Source organism: Podarcis filfolensis (genome assembly GCF_964270895.1).
Source record: "Podarcis filfolensis genome assembly, chromosome: 14".
Lineage (NCBI taxonomy): Eukaryota > Metazoa > Chordata > Lepidosauria > Squamata > Lacertidae > Podarcis > Podarcis filfolensis.
In genome coordinates this window covers 42,528,528-42,549,690 of record NC_139616.1, presented here as the reverse complement: position 1 = coordinate 42,549,690, position 21,163 = coordinate 42,528,528, and the positions used below count along the sequence as shown (strand labels likewise).

Here is a 21,163-nt window from a genome sequence, read left to right as displayed (position 1 = left end):
GAGAGAACGCAGCCTCCCTGTCTAGGAAAGGCCGCCTTGGGAAGTGGAGGCGCCTTCCTCCTCCTCCTCCTCCTCGCCTCGCTCCTTCCCCTCCCTCTGCGCATGCGCCCCGCAGCGGCGGCCATTGTGCCGCCTCTCGTTTTGAAAGCAGCGCCCCCAGAGGCGCTGTCCTGCGCCGCGCCCTGATTGGCCGAGAGGGCGGACAGAAAGGCTGGGCGCCCGCCCGCCCACCGGCCCGCGCGCGAGCGAGCGAGCGAGGCGTTCTCTCGTGCGGGTGGGTTGGGTTGGTTGGTGTCTCCGGCCATCCCGTCCGGCCTGGGCCCTCGTCCCTGGGCTCTCGGGTTCCGGCCTCGCATGTATGCATGTGTGTCTGTAATGTATGTGTGTGCGTGGATGTGCGGGCACTGAATGGGGAGCTCCGCGCTGGCTGCCGCCGCCGCCGCTGCCGCCGCCGCCGTTGCTGCAGCCATGGAGAAAGGAGGCGGTGGTTGCGGGAGGGGGTGATTGAGCGCCCCTTTCTTCCCTCTCCCACCCACCCCCCATAACCCCACCCCACCCTCATGAGACTCTGCCTGGTCTGGCTGGGCTGCTACACCTTGTCTCTGTGGGTGCTGAGGAAGAGGATGTGGTCTGGGCCTGCCAGGTACCTGAGGAGCCCTTTATCCAGGTCTCTCTACATGAATATGATGGGCAGCCACAGCCAGCCAGCCCCGGGCATCAAGGAAAACCACCAGGTATGGACCCACCAGCAGGAGGAGCAGTACTTCTAAGCCCCCCACCACCCCCACCCAAAAACCTTTTTGTGAGGGGGGAGGGGCGGCAGGAGGAAGAAGGGGGAGGGGTGTGTTTTGAATGGGCCCCACATCCATCGCCTAACCCGCTCCCCTTCCCCCCAAATAGAGAAGGATTTCAGGGTTTGGGGTGTAGGGTAGCTTCTCCTTTATATTCATCTCTCACTTCTTTTGGAAGCGTGTGATTTGAGGTGAGAGATGATGTTGTTTTGGGGGGAGAGAAGAAGAATAAAAAGCTCCTTGAGGAGAGTTAACCTCTGCCCCACTCCATTCCCCGCACAACACACACACACAAAAAGAGGATTGGAAGAATCTCTCCATACTTGGCCTAAGAGACAGAGAGAGAATATGGACACATCCGGGTGAGAGATCAGGAGAAAGATTTGTGTGTGTTGTGCTTTGTGCATTTAGTCTGTGCACAAAATAAAGGAGGGGAGGAATAAATCTCTTATGGGACATCCTTTGGTTGTCGGGGAGATCAGCGAGCTTCTGCTATTTCTGTGGGTAACAAGACTGGCTCCTTTGCCCCCCTTTGAGTGTAGGGCAGGAGACTTCGGAAGAGCACATGCTACTGGTGAAAGGTGGGGATACAGGGGTGGGGGGAAGCGAAGCTGAAAAGTTGCAAGGAGGAGATGAGGATTTACTTGGACCGTGATGGGACAGGGAACAGGAAACTTAACGTAGTATAATTGTTCTCTTCCTTTCTCTGCCTCAAAATGTTCTGAAGTACAATCGGGTGAATTTGTGCTGAATGTGTAAATATAAAACAGCGGGGAGGAAACACAATCTGTGTTCAAAAACAATAGTTCTGGCCATGAGGCAGCTTTGTGGCTTTTGTAAGTATGAGCTAAGCAGGCATGGGGAGTTGCTAGGGAAAACAAGGCACAACGCAATTTTTGTATGCTTGTACCTGTATAGACAAGACTTCTGCACACACTTAGAGCTGAAAATTCCAGCAGTGCTGATTGCTGTGCTGTTGCAACTTCCTCTCTCTCATCTTTGATATGTGATAACGATTCTCCTTTGTGTCCATTGACAGTATGGGATGGATAATTTAGCAGTCAATCCCCAAATGCTGCCTTTTATTCAGAACTCACAATAGGACTCCCAAAGTTTGTTTTCTTCTCCCAACTCCAATACATTTGTCATCACTTTGTGTTCTTTTCCTTACCCTTGTGACCTGAAGGACTGGAAACTCGTTTGCAAAACCTGTGTGCACCCAACCCATCAATCCAGTTTACTGAACATGACACCTGCCTATCCATATTTCTGTCATTGCTTCCTTCCATCCTGACCATATATTTATTTATAAATATATTTTTAGCCTGACATTCATCACATGATCCCCAGGGCATTTTACGACTCGATTAAAAATACATCAGTTTGAAACAGTTGAGAGCAGAGAAAAACACAGTGCTAAAATTCCATGAAGAGTTTAGTCACAAATTGCATTAGCCAGCCTCCCATAACACCTGGGTAAATAAACTGGCCTTTGCATGGCACTGAAATGCCATAAGCATCAGCACTAGGCATGCTTCCAGGGGAGAGATGTTCCATGGAGTGCCACCACAGAGAAGGCCTCACACCTGTCAATCTTTCTCCTCTCAGCGTTTTTTCATCTGAACAATCACAGATCTAGCCACTGAAGTTATCTCCCAACCTATACCTGCCTCTCATTCCCACCTCTAATAAGGCCCTCACGTTTCCTTCCGTCCCCAAGGACAAATGTTCTGCTTTGAATTGATGCATGTGGCCTCACCCACCTCTTTCCGCTGCTAGCAAAGTGCAGTGCAGTGATACTGAATAATGTTGCAGTTTGACCTCCAAAACAGAAAATGTGAACTTGCATAGTGAGGTTGAAATACTCTGAAATGTATGCAAAGAGAACAGGAATCAGTGAAGCAACAAGATTAAAGGAGCTGTGGAGTGGTCGTGTGCAACAAGTTAGGTACATGTTTGTAATGTATTATGCATGGCTGGAAAGCTCCCAGGCATGCTTCTGGAAACTTAACACCACCTTCCGAAATCTGCAATATTTTTCCAGTAATGTGGTTGTAGGTAGCTTTGGGCTCTCTGTTGGCATAAATTGATGACTTCAGGGAAGGAATGCTAGTTTGATATGCTGGCATTCAACCTGGAACACTGCGTACAGACCACTGTGCTTAATATCTTAAAAGCCAACTGGAAAGAATGGATTTGTGTATTAAAATACCCAAACCATTTTAGATTCTTCCTTTTAGCTCTTTTGGTAGAGTAGGGTAGCAAGATTGAGAGTTGTATAGAGCTCATTTCAAAGCACAAGATTTGAATTGTTTGAGATATAAATATAAATTGTGTGTTAATAGTGCCAGTAGGCATTTATATTGCATAAGTATTTTCAGGCCTTGAACAGGGAACGGCAAATGCTGGAATGTTGAAGTTTGAGCTGCGAGAGCTTTGTAGATACCACTGTCACACCGATTAGATATTATTCTGAACACAGTTGATTTTAGGTGAATTTAGCAGTCAAAAGCCAAATGGTTGATTGGGCCAAGAGTGTCTTAAGAGCTATCTGCTTCTGTACAAGCCTGTCTGACCCTTAGGGGAGGTCCTTCTTTGTGTACTCCCAACTTGAGGCAAGGCAAGTGGTGAGTGAGGATGGGACACTATCTGTTATTGGCACCCCAGCTGTAGAATACCGTCCCCAGCAAAGGCCAGTCTCATGATGCCAGTTCCTGTGAGCTGTAGTTTACTGCTTACATAGTACAATTTTCGGCACCCCTAACTAACTACAGTTCTCCAGATTCTTTGGAGGAAGTCATGTATGGTGTAAATATGACCTGAAAGACATTGACACTCAGGGTCACAGCAGGAGGTCCTCATCACTTGATTCTTCTGTTTGCAAAACATGTGCTTTTCAACTAAGCTGCCACCCCTCCCCAATCCGAAGACAGTGTTAGAAATTGAGATATGAAAGCTAGGAGCTAAATGGCACCTTAAACCTAGGTTATGGGTGTAACAATGAAATGTCTAGGTGAGCGTTTTTATAACAAGAATACAAAGCTGAAAATGAATGAACTGAATCTAAAATATTATGTTCATTTTTCATATGGTCTAGTCCTTCCACTGCCCACCCCCCTAATATTCTTAAGAGAGTGGCTGGAAGTGGGGAGGCAGAAAAAGCTCCTCCTTTCCTTCCACTCTGCAGTTTTAATCTGAAATCTTAGGCGCAGTACTGCACCCAGAACTCAAAAACTGCTCACACTAGTGAAATTCCCTATCGCAAAATGCGCCAAGAACAATGGGAGTTTCGAATACTGTCCAAAGATCGTTCTCCTTTACTTAAGCCTGGCTTGGCAGTGCCGACTAGGGCTGGGCGATGTTAGATTTTGAACATCACGATCTATCCCCAGCCAGATATCGTGGTTTGGCGATGTTGAAACAAGCTGCATTTGGCCCCAGCCAGCTAGACACAGGGTGAAACGGCTGCTGCTCTCACTGCTGGACCTGGGGCCCTTTCACCCCAGCGCTTCGCAGGCTAGGGCCAATGCAGCTGAGGAAGCCCTGACACCTCAGCAACATCGGGCTTCGCTCCATTGTGGCATAGAAGAAGTCTTCCCCACCCCATCTGATGGGACGGGGGGAGACTTCTTCCAGCCCCCAATCTGAGCGATCTGACACCACAGCAGCATTGGGCTTTTCGCAGCTGGGGCGAAGAAGCTTCCCACCCACCCCAGCTGAGTGATCTGATGCTGCTGAGGCCTCGGGGTTGCTCAGACGGGGGTGCAGTTTCACAGAGCCCCCACCCTGCTGCCGGCTTGGGCAAGCTAGCGCAGACTAGGGGCTCTGTTAAATGCTTGGCTGAAGGGCAACCAGGTGCCCATCAGTTGAGCAGTTTAAAGATGCGGAAGGGAGGAACAAGCACCTTGCTGATACAGCTTGTTCCTCCCTCTGCGCCATATGAGGGCAGACCGCAACATTGGTTTCACTCAACGGTATATTGCTGGTGAAATCTCCGTGCTTCCGAACCCCCTCTGCTAGCAGCATCTCCTGGATGAAGCTGTGCTGCTAGCAGAGGGACTCAGGAGCGGAGCAGTTTCACCAGCGATATACTGCTGAGTGAAACCAGCATCACGGTCTGCTCCTCATACCGGTCCTGGGCGATAGGTCGATATATCACCCAAGCCTAGTGCCGACATGTGAATAATGATTCTTGTCCCTTTTCCTCCCCCTGCAGTGGTACGTGTGCAATACAGAGCAGCTGTGTGAATCTCTTCAGCCTATCTTTGTCCAGAGTTACCTTGACCAAGGAACACAGATCTTCTTAAATAACAGTATTGAGAAATCGGGCTGGCTGTTCATTCAACTCTATCACTCCTTCGTGTCCTCTGTTTTTAGCCTGTTTATGTCCAGGACGTCTATCAATGGGTAAGTGCCAAGTGGAAAGTGGCGAAGGGGAGGGTGTGTAGGTCTCAAGCTCAAACAGAAACGTTCTTGCTTCTCTTGTGCGGCTTGACTTTTGCACCAGGGAAGTCCACCTCCAGATCCTAGTTAAATGAATTATCTAAGTGTTTTCCTAAGTGGTGTCTTATGAGATGACTCGGAGGCAGCTATGCCACGTGATTGCCCTGGTTTTGGAGGGGAGAAGGAATTGTCGCTTTGACAGTGCAGCGACAACTTTTCCACAAAGAATGAGCATGCATCTTCTGATGTGTCCATCTCATTCAGTATCCTGCTTCCTGTATCTTGTTTCCAGATGCCTCTTGGGAAGCCCACAAGGAGGACATGAGTCCCTCAGAGACTGATATGCTGAGAGCATACCGTCGCCATGGCTAATTGCCATTGACGGCTGGTCCTAACAGCCATCATACCTTGTAGCATTCGGGATAGCTCAGTTAATATTACCTCCCGGTATCTTGCTCGCGACCGAGGCTGTTTTTCAGCCGGAACTCTCAGGAACACAATTCTGGAACCTCTCAGTTGGGCGCCATTGCCATTCTAAGAGAGCGAGGGAGGTGTTTGTGGTGGGATCCTGCACCTATTTTCTGGAAAAATAGCACGATTATGACATTTCCAGCAGGAGCGACTGGCGAAGAGGGACATTGTCATATACCTGGCCTCCTAGCACTAGCGCTGCTGCAGCTTACCTAGAGGGGGAGAAGCAAAGAGGCAGGAAGGTGGGCTCTGTGTGGATGTACCAGTGCGAGTGCTGGATTGCCTCTGCCAGTGCTTTTCCCCACCCCCTCATCCCCATCTTTCTCTCCACACTAGTGCTGGGGGAGCCACTTCTGATTTCTAGAATTCCCCCATAGGTAGCATCTCTACATGAAACATTTAAGTGCCTGCTTAAGACATTTTTGTTCAGGCAAGCCTTCCTGGAGATGTAGAATGCTGAAACATACTTTAATCTCTTTTTGCTTGCTGTTTGATTTTGATTGTTTTAAACAGCACTTTTAATAATTGATCATTTTAATCCTGTTGTGTTTTTTGGGTTTTTTTTTGTAAACAGCTTAGAGGTGTTGTTCCAGTTGTGAGTGGTATATCAAAGTTGTGAAATAAATAAAATAAAAAATCCCATTCGAGCTGGAGCATTTCAACCGGAGCAGTTCTCTCTGCTTCCAAACTCAAGAGGAGCGTGCTGTAAAGCTTTTGCTCTCAATTCTATATATCAGTGTGTACAGATGGAAGGAGGGGGAGTGGTATTTGATTAATAATCAAATGGTTCTCCATTCTCTTTAGCCTAGGAAGACTGAAGATAGCCAAGTACATAATGGAGTTGCTTGTCTTGGAAGGGTCTGTTCAAACAGGTTTTTCACAGGAAACTTGGAGCAGATACTCAGCATGGAGAAAGCTGCCCTTTAGTGTCCTTTGAAAAAACACAACGCCAGTTCATTTCTACACATTAAGGCCACCTCCTCTGCTTTGCCTGAGCTGACAGATTGAACTAATATGCAACTGGAGCCTTCAACCAAATTTTTCACTGTAGCAAATTTCCTTAGAGATGAGCCCATAACTAAGCATTCAAGCTGGGTGAAGACTTAAAAGCTGCTTTATTGGGGGGAGGGTCTCCAAATTCAATCAGAACAGTGATACTGAGGAAGAGACCTACCACTACCCAATCAGTATTCTTGAAATTACACGTACACACTAATAATACTTTTATTGTCAATGTACAACCTGTGTACAGTGAAATTAACCGAGCCTCCCCCCCCAACACTCAATCCCATTGCACTCTGTGTGCTTGTCGCACAACACACCAACCCCGAAAGTCAGTTGCACTATATTATTTTCTGTTCAGCAGCCTAACAGCCCACGGATAGAAACTGTTTTTTAGCCTGTTGGTACAGCACTGTGGGTTAAACCACAGAGCCTAGGACTTGCCGATCAGAAGGTTGGCGGTTCGAATCCCCGCGACGGGGTGAGCTCCCGTTGCTCGGTCCCTGCTCCTGCCAACCTAGCAGTTCGAAAGAACGTCAAAGTGCAAGTAGATAAATAGGGACCGCTCCGGCGGGAAGGTAAACGGCGTTTCCTTGCGCTGCTCTGGTTCGCCAGAAGCGGCTTAGTCATGCTGGCCACATGACCCGGAAGCTGTACGCCGGCTCCCTCGGCCAATAAAGCGAGATGAGCGCCGCAACCCCAGAGTCGGCCACGACTGGACCTAATGGTCAGTGGTCCCTTTATATTTACCTTTTACAACTGATTATACTTCTATATCTCCTGCCCGAGGGTAGAAGATTAAAGAGGTGCTGGCTGGGGTGTGAATCGTCCATGAGAATTTTTCTCGCTCTCCTAAGGCAACGATCCCTTGTGATGTCATCTAGCGGGCTCAGGGGACAGCCCATGATATCATGTGCTGTGTTCACTACCCTCAGTAAAGACTTTCTGTCTGTGGCTGTCAAGTCAACGTACCACACTGTGATACAATATGAGAGGACACTTTCTGTTGTGGTCATCAAGAAGGAGGTCATCAATTGTTGTTCAACATTGTTCTTTTGCAAGACCCTGAGGAAATGGAGTCTCTGTTGGGCCTTCCTAACCACCTGAGTTATATTTGGGGAGACGTGCATTACACCTGCCAGGGTGGTGTGCCTTGCCTAGCGCCACCTTCAGTAATATGCTGGCAGACAGCTGCTTGAGAGCTATGCATCCTGCATCCCAGTCATAGATGCAACCCTGGCAGTCCTTCCCATGCATTTGCACCCAGCTGCTCAGTTTCCTTTAGTGCCAGGCCCTCCAAAGGACTCCAGGCTTTATGTTTTCCTTTGATGCATGCTTGACTCTACATCCTCTTTAGCTGAGTGAAGGAAATACCATGACTTTTTTTTAAAAAAACTCACCCTTTTACACGTTATCCTGCTATACAGTTTGATCTGAGCTGCTGCTGTTTCAATGAGAGAGGAATTATGTCATGAGCCAATCATATTTCTCAGCTAGACGTTTCCTGTGGGGTGCACAGTCGACTGCAGTGCCTCGCTGTATCCCCTTGTATCCTCGCTGTTTTTGCTCCAGTCCAAAAGGTTTCTGTTGCTTTGAATGCCTTCTTGCGGTGTCTTTAGGAATAATGCCCTTGAGCCAATTTATGTGAGGGATGCTCAGATGTACTGCCAGGGGGCTGGTCTTTGAAAAGTGAATGCCACTCGCTTTCATGTTTTTCTTCCAACGCCCGTTATAAAAATGGCAGTTCCCTCCGGACCATTCCATTCCACGCACATTGGTACGTTTTTACTTTTCCCACTTTTTATCTGCTCTCATTGTCTTCACCAGCCGTTCTCTCTCCTTCCCATGTCCTCTCTCTTGATCATGATTCTGCTCTTTGCAGCTGGGACTCGCTGGCACAGATCACCTTTTTACCCTTCAGCTTGGGCTCCTTCCTGTGGTTGACCTGACTAATGCATTGCTTCCCTCTTGTGTCTCTTGCTAACCAATTATTTTCTTTCCCCCTGGATTCTCCCACTCCTTATTCTTTCATTCACTTGCACCTCTGGCACAACTACTGTAATCTTACAGTATAGACTTCAAAGTGGGACAAGCAGAGATGCCATTGATACAATCCACAGAGACCCCAATTGTCCCTGCTGCAGATTCCTTAATGAATGGCTCATTTGCCATTCCACGTTCTTTTCTATCGCACAAGGAAGCTTCGGATACCTACTGTGGTCTTTGCTGCCAGTTTATACCGTTTTAAAATATTAATCTCCTTTCCCACTGCTCTAACGATGTCATCTCTTTCAGTCTGTTTCTTCTTCTATTCTTTTACATCTTCCTTGTCACTCTTGTCTTTTTAAAGCTAACCTTTTTTGAGTCCTCTTCTCCTCTAATGCCTTTGAATATCAAGTCAGCATGTAAGGCAGGCAAGTCCAAAGTCCGCCGGTTGGTTTAATCTGGTGCCTGTGGCAGTTTATTTCCTGGGGTAAAATAGTAAAAAAAGCTCGACAACTTTGGTTGGCCCTTTGGTCAGCCCTCACACATGTTCAGTTCATCAAATCTGCCCCTCTTTGAAAAAAGTTTGGACACCCCAATAAGGCTTCATGGCATTGCAAGTTGGATGTCACGTAAGTGGAATGTTGTCTCTCTTATTGGGCCAGGCAGCTTGTTGTAAAATACTGCAGTTCTTCATTAGGCGACTTTAAATGCTGGTTAAGGGCCAACCCAGGTCAAGCCCTATCTGCACTATTCATTTAAAGCAGTATCGTACCACTTTAAACAGTCATGGCCTCCCCTAAAGAAACCTAGGAACTGTAGATGTTAACGGTGCTAACAATGGTTAGGAAAACCCATAGGGACTGAATGTTAAACCACTCTGGAAATGGTTAAAAGGTTCCCCATTGCTATGTCTACACTGGTTTGAAATTAAAGAAATGTTGTCTCCACTTCCTAAATTTGCCCACTTTGTTCATAAACAAATAAAACCTCATCGTCTTTTAACATTTCAGGTTACTGGGAAGAGGTTCCATGTTTGTGTTTTCACCCGAACAATTTCAGAGACTGCTTAAAATAAATCCAGACTGGAAATCCCGCCGGCTTCTCGATTTAGGAGCAGGAGATGGAGAAGTCACAAAAGTCATGAGTCCTCACTTTGAAGAAACCTATGCTACCGAGTTGTCTGAAACTATGATTTGGCAGCTTCAGAAGAAGAAATACAGGTATATTGCTTGCTAAGTGGGCTGTGTGCTACGTCAGTGATGCTACGTTAGCTATCTTCTCCCCCACCCCTGCCATGGTCTATCAAAGCATATAGGCTGTTACAAGATTTCTATCTGATAACTATAATTATTTCTGCAAATTAGGGAAGATACAATCTGTTTGCTTTTTTAAAAAAAATCTCATTAGGATTTACAGTCGTACATTGGAAGTCAAACGGAATCCGTTCTGGAAGTCCATTTGACTTCCAAAATATTCAGAAACCAAAACACGGCTTCTGATTGGCTGCAGGAAGCTCTTGCAGCCAAGCGGAAGCTGCGCCAGACATTCGACTTCCAAAAATTGTTAGAAAACTAGAACACTCACTTCCGGTTTTTGATCGGGAATCGAAACATACGAGTTCCAAGGCGTTTGGCAACCAAGGTACAACTGTATATCCTTTCTGCAAAATATCTAAGGTGGTTTTTCAGACATGGGGCAGTGGGGTAATGTGTGCGTTTCCCTTGCGCTTGCTGAAAGGAGGAAAGCTGAGCAATAGCCGTGTTGTAGTTGTAGTAAAAAAGGTAAGGTAGGTAAAGGACCCAGTTAGTCCAGTCAAAGGCGACTATGAGGTGCGGCACTCACCTCACTTTTCAGGCCGAGGGAGCCAGCGTTTGTCCACAGACAGCTTTCCAGGTCATGTGGTCAGCATGACTAAACCGCTTCTGGCGCAGTGGAACACTGTGACAGAAACCAGAGCGCACGGAAATGCCATTTACCTTCCCGGCGCAGCGGTACCTTTTTATCTGCTTGCACTGGTATGCTTTCAAACTGCTAGGTTGGCAGAAGCTGGGACAGAGCAATGGGAGCTCACCCCATCGCGGGGATTCGAACTGCCGACCTTTCAATCAGCAAGCCCAGAGGCTCGGTGGTTTAGACCACAGCACCACCCTGCTTCCTTTGTAGTTGTAGTAGTGCAGCAGCTGGGACCTTGGTGCCACGAGGCCAGCAGCAATCAAGACTCTTGAGTCACAGGCTGCAGAATCTCCAGCTAAGGAGCCAAACAAGGAACCAGGCCAGCTTTAGGGCTCTAAGCCTGTTGGTGGAGACCAGGAGTCCACTAGGCCTGAGGCTGTCAGACAGGAGCCCCCAGAACAACTATCAGGGCTTGTAGGTCCAGAGCGAGGACCATCACAGGTATCAGAGCCTGAGAAAACAAAGGCTTCTCACAGTACCTCACCAGTCCATTGGTACAGGGAGCTAACAAGGCAAGCGGCTATGGAGAAGTGCCAGACGGTTGGTCCTCTAAGAATCCTAAGATTATCCACAAGGGGTGGAGCCTTCAGACGAGGTCTAGTGGCAGAGGCTTAAAGATGTTCTGTCTGCTCTCAACCATCATCAGAGCAAGTTGCTCACCTGGAGCTATCTGTGGTTCTGCAGCTCCTGACCTGCCTTGCTGCTTTGAGATCCAGCTTCAAACCACAAGAAGACACAGAGGCTGCTGACTTACTGCAAAGGAGATCTCTAGTGTCCAATTTAGCCTGAATTACATTTGTGGGTCTCTTAACTTATAACTCTTGAAATGTTTTGTTCCTCGTTCCTTTCTCTCTCCTGCCCCTCTGCCCCCTCCCAGAATTAAATACAGTGCCTGCAGTTGGGCAGAAGCTATAGCTTGTGTTTTGCAGGATGGCTGTACCATGATGATTTATTTTCTTTTTTTAAAATAGCCCATTCTTATTTTTCTGAATGAATATAACGAAAGCAGTGAACATTTAGAACAGGTATCACCAGCCGTTTCAGACCCAGGATCTACTTTTAACCCAAGCAAGCATTTGGAGGCCCATTTCTTAAACCTTTACCATATATTTGCATTGTAGTAGTGCTCCTGCTGTGACCCACTTTGGATCAGGCCAAGACCCACCAGGGCAGGCATGGCCAGACTTGGCCCTCCAGATGTTTTGGGACTACGACTCCCATCATCCCTAGCTAACGGGACCAGTGGTCAGGGATGGTGGGAATTGTAGTCCCAAAACATCTGGAGGGCCAGGTTTGGCCATGCCTGCGCTAGGGGGTTCCGACCCACCAGTTGAAGACCAGTGGTTTAGAGCACATTAGAAGTATGGCCATCAGAATGCATCAAGCAGGTTTCCTTTCAGATACTTTGGACCAGGGGTCAGCAAACTTTTTCAGCAGGGGGCAGGTCCACTGTCCCTCAGACCTTGTGGGGGGGCGGACTATATTTTTGGGGGGGAAATGAACGAATTCCTATGCCCCACAAATAACCCAAATTATCTGAAGGACTCCAGATTGGGTAATGTTGATTAACAAGTGCAAAGACCTGTTTGGCTTAGGTGAGTTTCTGGCAAAAAGATACTTGTGACTCTGGGAAGTTGTAAGCCAAACTCCCTTTTCTTTACAAATGAGAGAAATTCATCTCGTTTTGATTGTCCCCTGACGAAGGCTTCTGTTATGTGTCAGCTTCTCCAGCCCCATTATTTGCCAAGTTCTGCTGTATCAGCTGTGGCTGGTATAACCTCTTAAAGTTTTCTAGTGTCTGGCGATTTCAAGACAAGCTGCAGCTAACAGAGCTAATACAAGCCCTTTGTATAAAATTGTCATTTTAGAGTTATTGCAAACAGATTATAATGCTAACACTGGCTCTGATGGAATTATTGACTGTATTACATCTGCGATCGGGACAGACACTCTAGGCTGCAACCGTTCTGCAAACTGACAAGTTCCTCTGCGGAGAATATAAAGGTCCTGTCTGTTTGTTCCCTCTTCAGCATGTACCCAGCAAATTGCTGTTCGTGTGATGAAATCTTATTGGAGCAAGACGTATAATGTTGATTTGCAGATCTCCCACTGCAAAATAGATGCTAACGCTATAAAGCCCACACTCCTTTTGCAGGATCATCTGCATAGTGGCCTAGACTTAATGAGCAGAGGTTAACGCATTATTTTCTTACTTTGCCTCACATGTAGGCAGAAAGAAAACAATCTCTCCTTGTCTGGTTGTAACCCTCAACACTTTCCCCCCCTACCTATACAGAGTGCTCGGCATCAACGAATGGCAGAGCACAGGGTTCCAGTACGATGTCATCAGCTGCTTGAATCTGCTCGATCGCTGTGATCAGCCATTGACTGTATTAAAAGATATTAGAAGTGTACTGGAGCCTACGAGAGGCAGAGTCATCCTGGCATTGGTTCTGCCCTTTCATCCATATGTGGAGAATGGTAAGTGTTTAACAGCTGATTGATGGGGATTGGGAGGGAAGAAAAGGGGGACTTCCTCACTCCTGCAATTTCATGAGAATCTGTTCTGCAGGAGTTTCCCAAGAGCTGTTTGCAATTGCAGACAGCCTGCCTAGAATCCACGGGCGCTTTACGTCTTGCTTGGAGTGGCATGGCTGGCCTCGCTTCCACTGTTGCTCCCACGCTGCTCTGAAATGTTTAACGTGTACACCAACAAGTGCAGCCAGACCACATTCCCAGAGCTGTATGGAAGCAACAATGGCTCCACGTATGTAAAGTGCCTCTTAGGAGGACTTATTTAGAGACTTCAGCCAGTCATAGCCTGTAGTCAGAATAGAAGGCTGGACCAAGTTAATTTTTTAAGGAGCAATACCTGGTTGAGGTTATGTCTCCACACCGAAAGGACTCTGGTTGTAGTTGCAAAGGAACTACTCCACCCATGCTCCAAGTTGACTTTTATAATAGTTCATTTTTTCCAATATTCTCTCTTTCTGTTTGTGTGTGTGTGTGTGTGTGTGTGTAGTTCTGAGTTTTTGTTTGTTTTGTTCTGAGTGGTTTTTTTTAAAGGTTTATTTAGTCTTAACTAAGTACAAAAACTCACATCTCCAGCATTTTGGTCAATAATGCCCACTGTACAAAGCAAATTTAAAATAACCAAAGGAAGGAAACTAAGCTTACAGCCTATGCACAAAAGCTACAAAGACAAATCTTAATTTGCAGGGAGTCTGTTCTTCCGTGGAACTAGATACCCATACGTCAGCATCATACAGATGACAAATTGCAAGAAAGTACTTTGTATACATTCAAATTTTGGCAGTCATGTTTTGCTGGGGGTGGGGGGAGTTAATATGCAAGAAAAAGAGAAATGAGGTGAGAAAAGACTTGTTGTGGCTTTGATATCCAGTCTTTCTTCTTTACAAGTTCAGTTTCTGCATTACCTTCTATTCCCACCCTTTGTTCATCCACTCATGAAAAGTGGGAAGGATGTGTTGTCTCTCTTTCTGTCTTTCTTAAAAAAATATATGTAAGCTTATAAATCATCATTTGTGGCAATAATATATCTTGTGAGGAAGAGGTAGTTCCAAACTGGTTTGCAAGAAAAGCACAAACCAAAGGTTCCTGGTTCAGACAAAATGCCAAACTATAGTTTGCAACAAACCAGGATCTGTGGTTGGGAGCTGATGGTGCAGGGGAAAGGGCACAGTCCAGAGACCCCTTTCTGCACGCTATCGTTTGGGATTCCATTTGAACCACCGCAACAGATCTCTTAGCTTTTGTACTGTTTTGAACTACGTACCGTATTTTTCGCTCTATAGGACGCACTCCCCCCCCCGAAATTAAGGGGAAATGTGTGTGCGTCCTATAGAGCAAATACAGGCTGCGCGGCTAAGCCCAAAGCCAGAACAGGGAGACGGAGCGCTGCGGAGCGCTCCATCTCGCTCTTCTAGCTTGGGGTTAGCTGCGCAAAGCCTCTGCAGGGCAGCGGGGTGAAGGCACCCCGCTGCCCTGCGGAGGCTAGAAAGGCTGTCCCTGAAGCCAGAAGAGCGAGATGGAGCGCTCCGTCTCGCTCTTCTAGCTTGGGGATGGCTGCGCAAAGCCTCTGCAAGGCAGTGGGGTGCCTTCACCCCGCTGCCCTGCAGAGGCTAGAAAGGCTGTCCCCGAAGCCTGACCTTTGGAGCACAGCGGGAACTCGCGCTGCACTCCAAAGGCTTCAGGGATCTTTGAGGCTGGCGGTGGGGGAAAGCAGCGCTTCCCCCCACCGCCAGCCCCACAAACTCGGGAGCAGTGGCAAGGCTGCGCGCAGCCTTTGCTCTGTTCCCCAACCTGCTCTTTGGGGCTGGCGGTGGGGGAAAGCAGCGCTTCCCCCCCGCCAGCCCCAAAGAGCAGGTCGAAAGGAACCTGAAGCCTCTGGAGCCCAGAGGGAACTCCCGCTGCACTCCGGAGGCTTTGGGTGAATGCACCTTCAACGCACCTTGTTTTAGAGGGGGAGAACAAGGGGAAAAAAATTCCCCTGTTCTCCCTCTCCTATGGTCCAGTGCGTCCTATAGAGCGAAAAATGTGGTATGTGCTAAAGTAGAAACATTTGACTTCCCATTAATTTTGATAAAATGCCATGTTGACAAAGAACATTTTTTTTTGTCTTGCTTGAACACTACTGAGGAGTGCACAAAATTGTTGTTGTTGTTAGTATTTATATCCCATCTCTCGCAAATTAGGATTCTGGGTGGCTTACAACATTTAAAACGGCATTATAAAATACAAAGCGATAAAAACAAACTAGTTAAAAACAATAATTAAAATACAGCAGAACACATTCAAAACCAAAAATTAAAACCCACTTTGCCCTGACCGCAGCCCAGTGTCTGCACCTCCATTTTCAAAGGCCTAGGAAGGCCTTAGCCTGCCAGTGGAAGGATAACAAATAGGGGTTTTTTGTTTATTCGTTTAGTCGTGTCCAACTCTTCGTGACCCCATGGGCCAGAGCACGCCAGGCACTCCTGTCTTCCAAATAGGGAGCCAGTCTTAACATCTCTTGGGAGGAAATTACACAATGTGGGAGTAGCCGCAGCAAAGGCGCTCTCTTTTGTCACCAACAACTGTGTCACTGATGTCGATGGGACTGAGAGAAGGTGCTCACCTGAGGATGTTAGCACCCGGGCAGGTTCGCGTAGGGAATTACAATATTTCCTGTAATCAGGGCTCAAGCATATAGGGCTTTATAGGATACAGCCAACACTTTGAATTGTACCCAGAAACGAACCGGTAGTCCGTGAAGTTGTTTTAATGACGGAGTAACATAATAATAATAATGCTCTCTGCAACCGGTACTAGTCAGCACTTTGGCCCAGAATTCTGAACCAGCTAAAGCTTCCAAATACAGTGGTACCTCAGGTTAAGAACTTAATTCGTTCTGGAGGTCTGTTCTTAACCTGAAACTGTTCTTAACCTGAGGTACCACTTTAGCTAATAGGGCCTCCCGCCACCGCACCATTTCTGTTCTCATCCTGAAGCAAAGTTCTTAACCTGAGGTACTATTTCTGGTGGAGCCTGTAACCTGAAGCATCTGTAACCTGAAGTGTCTGTAACCTGAGGTACCACTGTACTTCTCAAAGGCAGCCACACATAGATCACGTTACAGTAGTCCAACTGGGGCGCATCTAAGTCATGCATCACAGTGGCCAGATCCGATAAGGAACGGGTGCAGTTGGTGCCTGAGTTGTAATTGTGTAAATCCCCTTCTGGTCACTGCAGCACCCATGTTCGGGGCAGAATCCCAGGAGTACAGTTGTATGCCTGGAGATGCTTCTTAACCTCAGGTGCGTTGCCAGTTTTGAGGGGGCCTTGGGCAAGATGCCCTTGCAGGGGGAAGACAACACCGCCCTGGTTGCCCTTCTCCTTTCCTGCCTTGCCCTGGCTGCTTCCCTACTTACTTCCCACAAAGCCCTTCCCTGGTTGCTCGGCCACTTCCTGCTTTCTCCTCTACTGCTCCCTGCTCTGTAGGCTTAAGAGGGAGCAGCAGGAAGTGGTCTCTTAAAGGGAGAAGAAGAAGAAAGCAGAACTGGGGAAATTAAGATGTTTGGTGCAGCTTGAACCTCAGCAGGTCTTTTCCTGCATAGCAAACCCACCCAGCTATTTAAAGGGGATACTTCAGCAACTGTCATCAGCCCCAGTATGTGCCCTGGACTGGTTGTTCACACCATTCTCCACCATGGACCAGTGCTGCTGTTTCTGGTCCATTTAGGGAGAGCCCCCATAATGTAGCATGCAAGACCTAGGCCCCAGAATCTGTGCTTAAGCTGGCCTGAGTTGTGAAATGGTCGTCGTCCTTGCATTTTCCATATCTTACTTTGCAATTCTACAGTTCTGTTTCTCTCTCTCTGGGCTTGTAACTTCTCAGGATTTCCAGGGTGTTGCTGTTTCTCTCCCACACCTTTATGTCCAGGATCCTGTTTGGTAACTGTACAATAAAACTTAACGCAACTTCCTGGCAAGGCAGCCAAGCACATACTGGCATTTGTTTCCTCATGGTTCAAAGACCAGTATTTACTTTGAGATCAGGATGCTAGATATGTGGGCCTCTGAAGTACAAGATGGGCTTGCCTTTTGAAGAGGCACAGGCAGCTAGAAACTAAGCAAAGAAGGGTGAGGGTGGGAGAGAGAATGTGGGGAAGATGGAAATCAATGAAGGGAAAAGGAAGGAACACCAGTAAAACTCAAGGACATTTCTGATTAAATAGGTTGTATTCCCTGTTAGCCCCTGCTCAAAGTAAAGCCACTGAAATTAATTCCAGTTCTAGGCAGCTCCTGGCAAATGTGTAAATGCTACATTTTCATTTAACATTCTGGGTTAACTATATTTCAAAAAGTAAAAACCAAGACACCCTGAAAGTTGTTGAGCTTTTCTTTTCTTTTTTTACAAAAACACCAAGAAAAAGTGATTTTTCAATTGACTCGCCTAAGATCCAGGACAAAGCGCTGCCTTTCAAAAATTCCCCCCGGACGTCAGTTCCGCCTTTGAGATCCCGGTGATGTCCGGCAAAATCCAGACATATGGCAGCCCTAGCTTGGTATGACACAATAGGAGATTTTTGCTATATGAAGCTCACTTTTTCCCCTTCGGATGTTTAATGTGTGAATCACGTTTCCAGTTCTACCGAACCCATGAAAGTGCATCTGCTATGATAATTCATCCATTTTGTGGCTTTTATCCAAATGTCCCTGCAAGAAAAGAAGCATGTTCAGTAGTTTGCTAGTGTGAAATAAAACCCAAAAATACTTGATCTCAAAGGGTTATGTTCACTGCAATGGTGCACTTCTCTGTCTCTTGTTGTTTTTTAAAAATACCACATATACATAGCTATCCATATACCAGCAGAAGAAAACGGCTGAATCATAAGCTTCCCAAACAACTGCAAATTCTCCGAGAGCTTACTCAGTGAAGGGATCTCTATACCATACTGGCATCCATTGGCAAGCTCAAAAAGATTAGCTTTCTATGAAATATTATTCTGTCCGGAATCTTTATGTGTAAGACTGGGTTGTTTGTTTTTTAAGCCTACTTTCTGTAGCTTGTTTTTCATTGCAACATTCCCATTTATACAAGATACATTTTTGTGCGAGTTGCAGGAAGAATTATGCCATTCTCAGAACAGCTATGCCACCTTCTCCAGGTTGAAATGGATAAGGAGGGACGGGTGCCAAGTCACAGCACAGACAAGACAATAATAATTCTTGCATTCATTGCTAAACTTAGAATACTGGAGCTACATTGGCATAGCAGCACAGCCTATAACCCGGCCTCTGTGCTGCCGCCCAATTGGTTCCTTTCCCCTTCTGTCACCGATGCGCTGCGGTTGCCCGTATGAACACAGTTCCTGCCCCCTTTCAATGCTCCTGGCTACTTACATGCCTCCGCTGCCTGTTGCGCTTCTTTTTGCCAAACTCCTTTGCGATCGCTCGACAAACGGCTACTTTGCTTCCCCCACCCTGGAAATTTAAAAACAGAAACTGAGAAAATGACCCCTTCTGACACTGCCAATGCGACAGGAAACATGACTGTTACTAACAGTTGTGGGGTGGGGTATTTATCAGCCCGTAGCCTTGTACAGAACCAGATCAGACCATCCCAACCATACCTCTCTTCCTTTGCTGTTATATTATGGGAGGGAGCACAGGTTGGTCAGTGTGCCCTGGCAAATAGCAGCAAGGCAATTATTATTATTATTATTATTATTATTATTATTATTATTATTATTATTAATATATTGCTCAGTGCCCAAATAGACTTCCAAGCGATCTCCAAGTATAAAAACCAGTTACACAAATGTTAAAATGCAAACGTTCATAATTAACTACAGAGCCGTGTACGTTAATGGCACGAAATAACTAAATAATAAAATTGAAATACGCAATGAAAAGTACCATTTGGAATACCAACATCTGTAAATATATCATGCAATGAAAATGGTCCCATTTAAACATGGCAGCAATTAAAAGAGGAAACGTGGGTCGAGGTGCCTCTGAAAGAGAAGGGGTGGCAGCTTTAGCCAAGCAGAGGCCCAGGCCTCTTCCTTGCATTGGTTCGTTCCCTGCTGGTCCCTCTCTCACTTTTCTTTCGGTCCAGCCAGGCTCCCATATCCACAAATGCAGCACACCTGAGTGTCAGGTGCAGCCCTGTGCCCATCACCTGCCTGTTCCCCATGGAGCTCTGCCACCAGGCAGTTACAAAGGCAGACACAACAAGGAAGGGGTGTTGCTGTTCCTGTTGCTAGCCATGCAAACTGGCTATCTCTAGAGCCGCCCACTCAGCATGTGCTCCCTTTCTCTTCCCGTAACACCACAAGAGGAAGGAGGAGGAGGAGGAAGCAACCCCAGCAGAATTCTGTCTTTCCATCTCAGCATAAAGTGGTGCATTGTGGTGCACTTACTTTTCTGGTCCTCCTTTCTAAAGCAGAAATGGATTAGGGGAAAACTTTCAGGTCTTGGATGTTGTCGGACTCCAACTCCCAACTTCCCTGAATACTGACCACGCCTGCTAGGACCGATAGGAGTTGGAGTCCAGCAGCATTCAAATCGACCGCAGTTTCCCCACCTCTGTTCCAGATTGGCAGCAGTCATAGTCTGGCTCCATTTCCCCAGCTGGAGAAATTCAGTCAGGAGATGAGGCTGCGCACATCTGTTTTCAGACGTCATATGCAGCAGCAGCGGTTCCCTGCAGGCTTTGGATTAACTCGCCATAGATAACCAAACTGCTGTGTAGCCTACAAACTTTGTGATCTTCCAGCTGCTAAGTGTGTATAAGATCGCAGGGTTTTTTTAGGCTTGCCACATGCCAGCCCACTGCAGATTTGAAATGCAACAGGCTGGACATACAGCCAAGTGTTGCCATGTGGAAGGCTCCTATTCAGGGCTCCAGCCAGCCATGTCTTCTTTTAGGATAATCCCTCTTCCCCCAGTTTTCTAAGGGGGTTTCTCTCTCAAGGGTGGCTACTGCGCATGCTTAGGCCTCACTGAGTAGCTTGGAAGGGTGCCTCTTTTAAGAACTGGAGTTTTAACTAAAGTTTTTTGTCCCTCTGTAAACCTGAGGGTTTCCCCAAGCTTGCTGATACCTCCCTCCTTTGCGTGGGTAGTTCCTTTTCCTGCTCATATAAAGATTCACCCTTGGAGAATGCATTAGCTACCTTGTGTACAGGATTGCAAACACTTACGCAAACATTGACATGCCTCTCTGTTTTCTTGAGTTTAGGCTGTGGAAACAAAGGTGAACAATGCATTTTAGCAAAGGGGATTGGTAGCTCTTTTTTTTTTAAAAAAAGCAAACATTACAGAGATTGGGGATGATGTGGTAATGGGTCTTTTTGCAGTTGCATTCAAGGAATCATAGTGATGGGAGCCACTTGTCACATGGAGAAGTAAAATGTTTGGGAGGTTAAATTGAAGAGCGGGTCATGTGGGGTGAAAAATGGAGATAGCACAAGGTATCTGTGCACAGGGTAGAGTGGGGGATTTAAACTGAGGCATCCCAGGTTCAAGTCACTGCATGGGCAGGAAGCTCTCTGAGTAATTTGGGCAAACTGCATGCTCTGTTAACCTAACCCACCTCTCGAAGTGATGATTGCGAAGATACAGGTCACATCCACGCTATTAAAAACACATGGCTTCCTGCAAAGAATCCTGGGAACTGTAGTTTACCCCTCACAAAGCTACAAATGCACCCTTAACAAACTGCGTATGGTGTGGATGTAACCGCAGTGTACTTGGGGGTGGGTGGGGAATATAACCCACCCTGAGTTCTTTAGTGGATACAAGGGTGTTGCATAAAATTTATTGATTGATTGGATTATTAAGAATATTTGTGGTATATCCTGCCTTTTCAAAAGTGGCAAACAAACACTGAATACATCAGTGTGCCAACACATTTTAAAACTGCCCCCCAAAAATCATCTACAGTGGTACCTCAGGTTACATATGCTTCAGGTTACATTCGCTTCAGGTTACAGACTCCGCTAACCCAGAAA

The 21,163-nt window shown here is 46.8% G+C and overlaps 2 protein-coding genes and 1 long non-coding RNA gene across 4 annotated transcripts in view; 1 reads left to right on the top strand and 2 right to left on the bottom strand.

Moving 5' to 3' along the window:
- LOC310749313 overlaps positions 1-21,163 on the bottom strand; it is a 174,098-nt gene that overhangs the window by 33,952 nt on the left and 118,983 nt on the right. The gene's annotated exons all lie outside the window — the stretch shown is intronic.
- The window catches only part of METTL9 (methyltransferase 9, His-X-His N1(pi)-histidine), a 28,094-nt gene continuing 7,100 nt past the window's right edge, over positions 170-21,163 (top strand). Inside the window, exons 1-4 of the mRNA XM_083585863.1 lie at positions 170-734; positions 5,008-5,198; positions 9,704-9,913; positions 12,943-13,127. Of these exons, the coding sequence (XP_083441989.1) occupies positions 561-734; positions 5,008-5,198; positions 9,704-9,913; positions 12,943-13,127 (760 nt within the window). The 5' untranslated portion in view covers positions 170-560. The remainder of the gene's footprint in view (positions 735-5,007; positions 5,199-9,703; positions 9,914-12,942; positions 13,128-21,163) is intronic.
- IGSF6 (immunoglobulin superfamily member 6) overlaps positions 17,532-21,163 on the bottom strand; it is a 32,721-nt gene continuing 29,089 nt past the window's right edge. The window contains exons 5-7 of one of the 2 annotated variants that reach the window (XM_083585909.1): positions 20,327-20,392; positions 18,552-18,632; positions 17,532-17,864 (exon numbers count right to left, since the gene is read on the bottom strand). In XM_083585909.1, coding sequence (XP_083442035.1) covers positions 17,823-17,864; positions 18,552-18,632; positions 20,327-20,392 — 189 coding nt within the window. In that variant the 3' untranslated portion in view covers positions 17,532-17,822. The remainder of the gene's footprint in view (positions 17,865-18,551; positions 18,633-20,326; positions 20,393-21,163) is intronic. The other variant, XM_083585910.1, reaches the window with a different exon arrangement.